This window comes from Gadus morhua, chromosome 18 (assembly GCF_902167405.1).
Source record: "Gadus morhua chromosome 18, gadMor3.0, whole genome shotgun sequence".
Lineage (NCBI taxonomy): Eukaryota > Metazoa > Chordata > Actinopteri > Gadiformes > Gadidae > Gadus > Gadus morhua.
Window position 1 is genome coordinate 10,673,350 of NC_044065.1, and position 8,701 is coordinate 10,682,050.

The 8,701-nt window shown below is 44.8% G+C and overlaps 1 protein-coding gene across 1 annotated transcript; it reads left to right on the plus strand.

Moving 5' to 3' along the window:
• Positions 1-239: 239 nt before the first annotated feature.
• Positions 240-7,752, plus strand: tekt3 (tektin 3). Its single transcript, XM_030341111.1, has 7 exons — positions 240-822; positions 1,837-1,920; positions 2,034-2,104; positions 2,365-2,508; positions 3,164-3,386; positions 6,690-6,844; positions 7,133-7,752. Exons 1-7 carry the CDS (start codon positions 253-255, stop codon positions 7,347-7,349), a joined length of 1,464 nt encoding a protein of 487 aa, XP_030196971.1. The 5' UTR covers positions 240-252; the 3' UTR covers positions 7,350-7,752.
• The last annotated feature ends 949 nt before the right edge of the window (positions 7,753-8,701 follow it).

The following is an 8,701-nucleotide window of genomic DNA, read 5'->3' on the forward strand; positions in this document are numbered from 1 at the left end:
GTAGGCCTCCTACAATGTTAATATATTTTATTTTGTATTTGTCATAATAAAATAGAATATAGACCACTGGGTCAATAGTAAAACAGATAAGAATCATGCATATTGTCTGCACTCTTCATTTGTTCAAGTGAAATACATTAATATGTATAATTATGAATATTGTAAGAAGGTCTATCACATTTTTAAACATTCTTAAAAAAAGTATAAATAACTTTATATATTTGCAAAACCAGGGGAATCAAATCCAAAAAGATGGAGCTCCTGGGATCCACCATGACAACCACGTACGCGCGGCCCAAAACCAGCCACTTCCTGCCCGCCATCTCCACCATGGCCTCCAGCTACCGCGGCACCCAGCTCCCCCTCACCTTCAACCCCATCTCCCACCAGTGGCGGAGCAACAACTACCTCCGGGCCAGCAGCGCCATCCCGTCCATCCGGCAGGGGAGGGACGGGGACCTGGACCTGGTGCGCTCCAACACCATGTACCACCCTTCCAACAGAGCCATGCTGAGCACCCGCTACACGCCCGACGACTGGTACAAGTCCAATCAGAGCAACTACCGCGAGTCCGAGTCGTCCCGGAACAGCGCGGAGCGCCTGCGGAAGGACACCTTGAGGCTGATGCAGGACCGCGAGCAGCTAACCCGCCGCACTCAGGAGTACACCAGCAAGAACATCGGGGAGCGCCTGAACGACATCGTCTTCTGGAGGTCGGAGCTCAACCACGAGATAGACAACATGGTGACGGAGATCGCCGCGCTCGCCGAGGTCAAGAGGAGGCTGGAGAGGGCCCTGTCCGAGACCGAGGGACCCCTGCAGGTCAGGGTTGTGTTTACAGGGGCGGATGTGTGTGTGCGTGTGTGTGTGTGTGTGTAATATCGAGTGTCTACCTCGATGGACTGTGTACTTTAATACGCCTGTATGGGTAACTTCCATCAACGACCCCTTCGCAGCCCAGCATTGCATTTGTTTGTATAATTGATGGATCTATGGACCGAATGGACCTTAACTTGCCATTCCCGGCAGGGCCCCACAGTGTGGGTCCTATAGATCGGTTAACAACAGAGCAAGGGCCTCCCTCACTGTTGATCAGGTCACATTCTGTCCGGTTTAAGTTACCAGGCAACATTCTATAGGAGGTGTCCAGGTAATGTGTTGTTTTTCCCTGAATACTTTTGGGCGTCAAGGTTGTATTCCACCTGATCTGGCTGGAGAGATGGTGATACCCTGCGTATCCGATGGCAGGAGGAGATTGCCAGGACCCAAACGTCAGAATATCAATTAATCTTCTTCTTACCAATGTTTTTCTTTAAGTCTTTATCGGACCGCTTTCACTCGTCTAAAATGAGGGGTTAATCCGTCTATTAAACCTGACCATCACCTCAAGGAACTTTAATAATCTCCTATTTACTCAAAGCCTTTGCCCCAAAATGACTTAACCTAAAGGGAACACTGAACCTAAGGCCTTTCATCACTGCTCTGCAATTTACATCCCATCACTAATTCTCTGATTGAATCTTCCCAGCTTCCCCTATACCCGCAAAATTCCCACGCCTGTAGTGTTTTCCAATGCCTGATTAAGGTTTATAAAGTAGCCATAGGGACATCCATATATCAAGTTTCCAGTCTGGTTCTGCTGCCCATTGTATCGATTTTCTGAGGCAACGATACATTTGATTTCACTGCATAGGAATGTTTGAGATATCGCTCAGTGCTTGTGACCAACACAGAAGACAGATTCTTTGCACGGATCAGTATACCAATCTGTGTTCGCTGATCTTTGCTGGTTGGAAGAAGATCTTCACCTGACTTGGAGGATTGATTTGTCAACAGGTATCCCAAGAGTGTCTCTATCACAGAGAGAGGCGGATGTCCATTGACCTGGTCCATGATAATGTGGAGAAGAACCTCATAAGGGTATTATCCATAAATCTCTTTTTTCGTTGAGTGTCATTGGTTTGAACAGTGCAGATTTCAATCATCTTCATCAAAATGATGAATGTGTATCTGTGTTGTGTTGTGGCATGCAGGAGGTTGAAATCATCAAATCCTGTCAGGAAAGAATGAGGAGGCATCTGGACAGAGCCATCGCTCAACTGGCGTGAGTCTTGGACCAGACATACAGGGTTTCAGGTTCTATCTATATGCATCCGTTTATTTTATGTTTGAATCCATCCTTTATCATATCATATATACAATCCTCACAGCAATGAACACAGTTGAAATAGCTCAGCTCTAACCTACTGTAACACCAAGGGCATTCAATACACTTTTACAATGGCGGCGACGAATTTAAGGAGCAATTTGTCGACATACCAGCGTGCCTTTCAACTGTGGCCTGTGCTGCGCGGGTTAACCCAGGTCAAACCGAGCTGCCCAGCATGAGCTGGAGAGGGATCTGAGCGACAAGGTGTCCGCCCAGAGGATAGACGACAGGTGTCACCATCTGAGGAACACTTCGGATGGGATCAGCTACTACAGAGGAGTCGACAGACTGGACCCCTCGTGAGTTCCCCGTAAACACTGTGATGGTTTCATCAGTTGGCGTATGCAGGAATACCTTGTGATGGCTTGAGGCATGTTTGGAATATCAGCAGTGAATGGACGACACAATTTATATGACAAAACAATGGATGAAGGTTCCAATGTTTCAATTTATACTTTAAAGAGCATGACTGAAAAGTATGAGTATGAAAAGTATAGTATGACTATACTTTAAATTGATGAATGAATCCACCCATTAATCCAGTGATGTACAGTATTTATGTATCGATGAATGCATAAATGAATGCATGAATGAATGAACTGGTAACACTTTACAATAAAGGTACATTAATTAACAGTTCATTAATATTAGGTCAGGTAGTATTAAGCAAGTAGCTATACAATAATTCTTATTATTGCTATAACTAATTTGACTGGTAAATTGATGCACCCCTATTGTCAAGTTTTACCAAAGAACAAATTCATACATTGATCAATCAATCAATTAACCAATTGAAGAAATAATCAATCAATATGCATATGATTGAACACATGAATGATCACTCAACCAAAGATTCAATCAATGAACCCTTCCTGTGCAATAGTAATTCTAAAACCTCCTGCTAGGCTCTTAACGGTGGATACAAGCTGTGTCTCTGTTGTTCTGCTCTGTCAGCCTCTCCCTACCAGAGTCCTGGTCCAAGTTCACAGATGACAACATCCTGCATTCCCAGAGCCAGCGAGCTGCCTCCCACAAGCTGAGGGATGAGATCGAGGTTCTGCTGAGCACCACGTCCAATGACATGTGGACCCAGTTCAACAGTGCCAACGTAGCCTTCACCAACCGCATATCAGAGATCGCCGACACTAAAAACAGCCTTCAGACACACCTGGCAAAGGTGACTTGATTAAGGTCTTGTAGAAGTTTGCTTACACCTCTTCAGTGACCTGGCTACTTTGACTTGAAATGGCCTTGTGGACTTGGCTGAGTCGACTTGACTCGGATAAGGTCTCTTGACTTGGTTAAGGTGTCTTGACTTGTTTGAGGTGACTTGACTTAGCTTAGATGTCTTGACCTCGCTAAGGTGACAGAGTGACTTGATATGGCTAGGGTGGAGCTCTCACCTGTTGATTCGCGTGTCAGTGTCAATGTCAATGTCAATGACTGAGCCAGAGAACTTATTTGGGAATTTTTATTCCTAACCTAATTCCCATTATATTCAAATATGTGCATCAGATTTTATTTTGGACTATGCCTTTAAAGATTTTGTGGGGAAATTGGCTGGGTCTTTGAGGCATTTACTAGTTAGCCCTTCATGGATGCTTTGGCCTATATGAGGGTTAAAACAGCTATATAAAACCTTTGAAAAAAATAACACATTCAACTAATTATTATGAAATATAAAATATGTTCAAGGCTTTCAAGTGCAGCCAAGGATTTCTTTAAAATGTAGTAATTATAGCAATCATCAACTCTTCGAGGATCTTGATGTCTCAGTGACTGAACTACTATGCAAAAAGTATATTGTTTTGCCTGGATTTAACCAGTGTTAGTTTATTTAAGGCTACACTAGATAACATACCATTGGTATACCAAAAAGTTCATTTACACATATCTTCATTTACATCATTTCTTCAGGCCTTTTCTCTATTCACCACCAACTGCTGGGCAGGGGCGGATCTAGCCATTTTGGGGCCCTAGGCAAAATATAGACATGGGGCCCTCATTTTTGAAACACGTACACAAAACAAGTAACCATCCCAATACTCTTAGAATCGCAATAAACCCATAGTGCACTACCACTCAACTCTCCACAGTAAAATCAGTTTCAGATTTCTCCAGCCTTTGCCAAAATTACATGTTTATTACTCAAACGAGAGAGAGAGAGAGAGAGAGAGAGAGAGAGAGAGAGAGAGAGAGAGAGAGAGAGAGAGAGAGAGAGAGTGAAGAATTTCCATTCTCTGCCAGAGATACAAAATGATCTTGCACTTAACAGAACTAAAATACAAAATGGATATGAGTCTATGAAAACCACCATTTACATTTAAACAGGACTAATGAAAAGATTTTGTGTGTGGACAGGAATAACAGTGGCTGTGTGAGTGAGTGAGAGACAGGCAAAGCAGTGGTTCAGTGTGAGTGAGTGAGTGAGTGACAGGAGAGAGAGAGCGAGAGAGAGAGAGAGAGAGAGAGAGAGAGAGAGAGAGAGAGAGAGAGAGAGAGAGAGAGAGAGAGAGAGAGAGAGAGAGAGAGAGAGAGAGAGAGAGAGAGAGAGAGAGGGTGTTTAGGTGTGCAAGTGGTTAAGTTCTCCGTCTTCAAATGTCCATTTTCCCTGTTGCCTTCACCATTTCATGTGAGTAAAACAGTGTGTGTGTGTGTGTGTGTGTGTGTGTGTGTGTGTGTGTGTGTGTGTGTGTGTGTGTGTGTGTGGCAAAGCTGTGTGCGCGCGCGCGCGCGTGTGTGTGTGTGTGTGTGTGTGTGTGTGTGTGTGTGTGTGTGTGTGTGTGTGTGTGAGACAGAAAGCATTTGTAAACACAAAGTCCTACTGTTGTCGTCTTCTCAAAAGTCTTCACATCAGAGAAAAGTGGTGAGCAGCAGTATAGAACCCCAACAGCAGAGCCTGTCGCAAGTTCAGCAGCGGCTGCTGTGGCAGCAGCAGGTGTAAAAAATGAAGTCAATTTCGGCAGTGTATCTGCAATTCTTTTCTTCTCAGCTTTTTGTTTTCGTTTAGCACAACCACTATCATAATTCCGCCGCTTCATTTTCACCGAGTCGCATCCCTCTGCTTTGGTTTGAAGTACGTTATTTCGTGCTGCGCGCGTTACTACGTAATCATATTCTGGACTAGTCCAATGCACAATGGAGGGGGGCATCTGTGCTGGAAAATTATTATTTAGGCATTAGTTCGGCGTTATGTTGATATTTTTGTTATTTTTTTCTACTAGAAATGTTTTTTTTTTTTTTACTTTACATAAGTAATGGCTGGGGGGGTCAGATTTGGGGGCCCCTAATAAAGACAGATTTGGTTGGGGCCCTAGGCACTTGCCTAGGTTTGCCTAATGGAAGATCCGCTTCTGCTGCTGGGGTAGACAAAAATACATACTCAAAACTGGTTCTTGAGTCAAGTAACAATAAACTGGAAAGAAAGGTCTCAATTATCAATGAAAGATTGCCATGCCAACACATGGTGTTGTTACCCTAGCTTTTAAAAATACATCCGTATTGTTTTCATGTGCTGTGAATACTGTCCAATGACAGAAATCCTAGAAGAATGCATTGTTCCAAGGGTAAGAGTGACGGGACAATGCAACTGAAGTTAATAAACACCTTTGGCATGAAATACTGCGAGGCAGTGCGAGCTGTCAGTTTATAAACAACCTGAGCAGCTGCTAAACCAATCAGCTGATGTCTGGACGGTCAAAACTCTGACGCTAATTAAACAAAGAGGCAGGAATGTAACAGCTGATTGAGGATCACCCGCATCACTCATCGCCCGCAGCATCGTAAAGCAGTTTTTCTAGTTCTCCGACTTCAAATCTGGCCAGCGCCTATTTTGGCTCGCGGACCAGTTCCTTATAAACTTGACTTACGGTGGGTGTCCAACTATGTGCGCTCAAAATGTAGCGGGGTCAAAAGTTTGACACTAGGCCCATGAAAGACGATTGAAGAATAATACTAAAGTAACAAAATGAAAAACTGGTATCTGAATGCTAAGAAACGCCCTGCTCTGGAGTGGTTGGAGGCTGTCAGTCAATAATCGAGTTAGGGATCATGACACGCACACGCTCAACCCATTCTATTTATTGTGTGAGGGCCCCTGTCCAAAGGCGGGATCCTTAAAAAGACACTTTGTTGATTTGTGAGTGCTATATTCTTCCCTGCTCCACACTGAAAGCTATTGTTCTGGGAGTTGACTTTTGAAGGGCTTATGGGGTTTGAAATGAGATCAGCTGTTGGGCGGGCTCATTTGCTGAAGAGCAGCTGTGATGTTAGTCACACGGTCTTTAATAAAACCTGGTTGACTCTTAAGGGGCACTTAGGAGTGCAGGGAGAGGTGATTATCTGGAATCACATTAAATCCTCTGAGTTAGAGGCAAGAATCTGACACTGTTAAGTATCTGACACGGTTCAGTACTCCTCCTTTTTAACCACTAAAAACCACAGAGTCGCTGACTCGTCTCCTTCTTGTTGGCATCTGTAGACCCTTCAGGAGATCTTCCAGACAGAGATGCTGATCGATTCCCTGAAGAAGGCCCTGAGGGACAAGGAGAACCCGCTGAAGGTGGCCCAGACCCGGCTAGAGGAGAGGACACGCAGGCCCAACGTTGAGCTCTGTAGAGACAACCCCCATCACAGGTCACTCACAAAGCTAGTTCGATTAAACTCCACACCATTTGTGCATAATAAAATTAAGACCTTGGCGCTATGTTTAGAGCGACGTCAATTTACGTTGATAATACTTTCAATGGTATATACCGATAAAATGTTTGGGTTACGGTTAGGCCGACGTCATTTCACTTTAAAACTCCATTCTGCGCTCATAGCCAATGTGAGCAGGCTCCACTTTATTGCTCTTCCTCTTATGATCATAAAAGTGTTTTCTGGTTGATTTCCCTAATAATCCGTCTCCTCCCCACTGCTTAGGCTGGTGGGCGAGGTGAGGGAGATCGAGGACACCATCCATAAGCTCCGGGACAGGCTGATGGAGGCCGAGTCCACCCTACACACCCTGGTCAAGACCAAGGTGACCCTTGAGCACGACCTGTCCGTCAAGGCCAACTCCCTCTTCCTGGACCAGGACAAGTGTATGGGCATGCGCAAGACTTTCCCCAGCACACCCCGACTGGTGGGCTACACCTAATGGCCTCCGGCGCCTCACAGTGACCCCCTAGGGGAGATGGGAGACCTAGCCCTGTTGGTGACCCCACACACTGTGCTGTGTTAAGATTGAAAATACATCCGCAGTCCGCATGGATATCCTTAACTCAGCCGGCATGTAACGTTGTTGAATATGTTGGGTGTTGGGTCACAAATGGGGACCTTCACTGGGGATGAAAAATGGCTTCAGTTCAGATATTTGTATGTTGAGTGATTTAGAGGTGGTAAATGTTTTAACTTAACAGGATCCAAGTGATAAAATAACATATATGGATAACAGTGGCTATACCTATTTTGTTATGGCTTTACCCACGCTTGGTAGCAAGTAATTCTAATGTATGTTTACATTTGAAAAAAAGATTACATTAAAGACAATGAAAAAAGGATTTGATATACCGGTATCTTTAATTAAGCAGGTTGCAAACATGGAAGGGTCCCGGTCATGATGAAACATAGCATCATTGGCTTTATTTATTATCACTGACTTTTGCAGTTTAAGCCGTGATTAAAGCAGCAGTGTTGACATGGTCAAACAAGCGGTTACAAGCGTTCTTGAGCCACACTTTGTTTTTCCTTTGACAGAAGGGTCAGGCGGGGGGAGGGGGGGGGGGGGGGGGGTAGCAAATGTAACGACCAAAGTCTCAGAGTAAACAAGCCCGGGGTCCCGGTGTCCCGTGTTAGCCCCTAGAGTGTCGATGCAGAGAAACAACAAACACACACTCATCGTTGATAGCTATCTCACACATCTGGAAGATCTGGCTGCCTGGACTCATGACCTGGGTTTGACCCCCATGACCCATCACCGACTCCAACCGGACAGAATAAAAAGGTTCTCTCTATGAGCCTTATTCACCTGGCGGCCATCTTGGCTCTAAAGACTAGCTGGGTGGGGAGAACTGAATGCGGTATGCGCCCCCCACCTAGATAGTTTAGAATTAAGATGACCACTAGGTGAATAAGGACCAGGATGAGGAATTGAGTTTCTTTGTCCCCTTTGAGTGGGGGACTTAAGAGGCACACAGTGATTATCCTATGCTTATCCTTTGACTGACCCATGTAGTTATAAGTCATATGCCTCTCTAGCCTCCCTGGTATATTGTAAGGATTACGGGTGTGGTGTGTAAAGAGGTGGCCCGAAGGTGGCGTAATATGAAGAGGACGTTTGAGCACTAGAAACCCACACCTATTTGTGAGCTCCACCTTTATGCCTTCTCTCCCTTGATGTGCTCATTTTGAGAATATGCCAAAGTTCAGAAGGGGAAGTATGGAGATTCCCATTCACACCCTTAAAATCCCCTGCAAACAAAGCATCTGCGAGCACACGCACACACACAC

Excerpts from the sequence above, each read along its gene's own strand:
- tekt3 (XM_030341111.1), top strand. The coding sequence starts at position 253 with ATGGAGCTCCTGGGATCCACCATGACAACCACGTACGCGCGGCCCAAA. Across the intron at positions 823-1,836 it reads AGACCGAGGGACCCCTGCAG|GTATCCCAAGAGTGTCTCTA; the intron begins GTCAGGGTTGTG and ends ATTTGTCAACAG. Across the intron at positions 1,921-2,033 it reads TGGAGAAGAACCTCATAAGG|GAGGTTGAAATCATCAAATC; the intron begins GTATTATCCATA and ends TGTGGCATGCAG.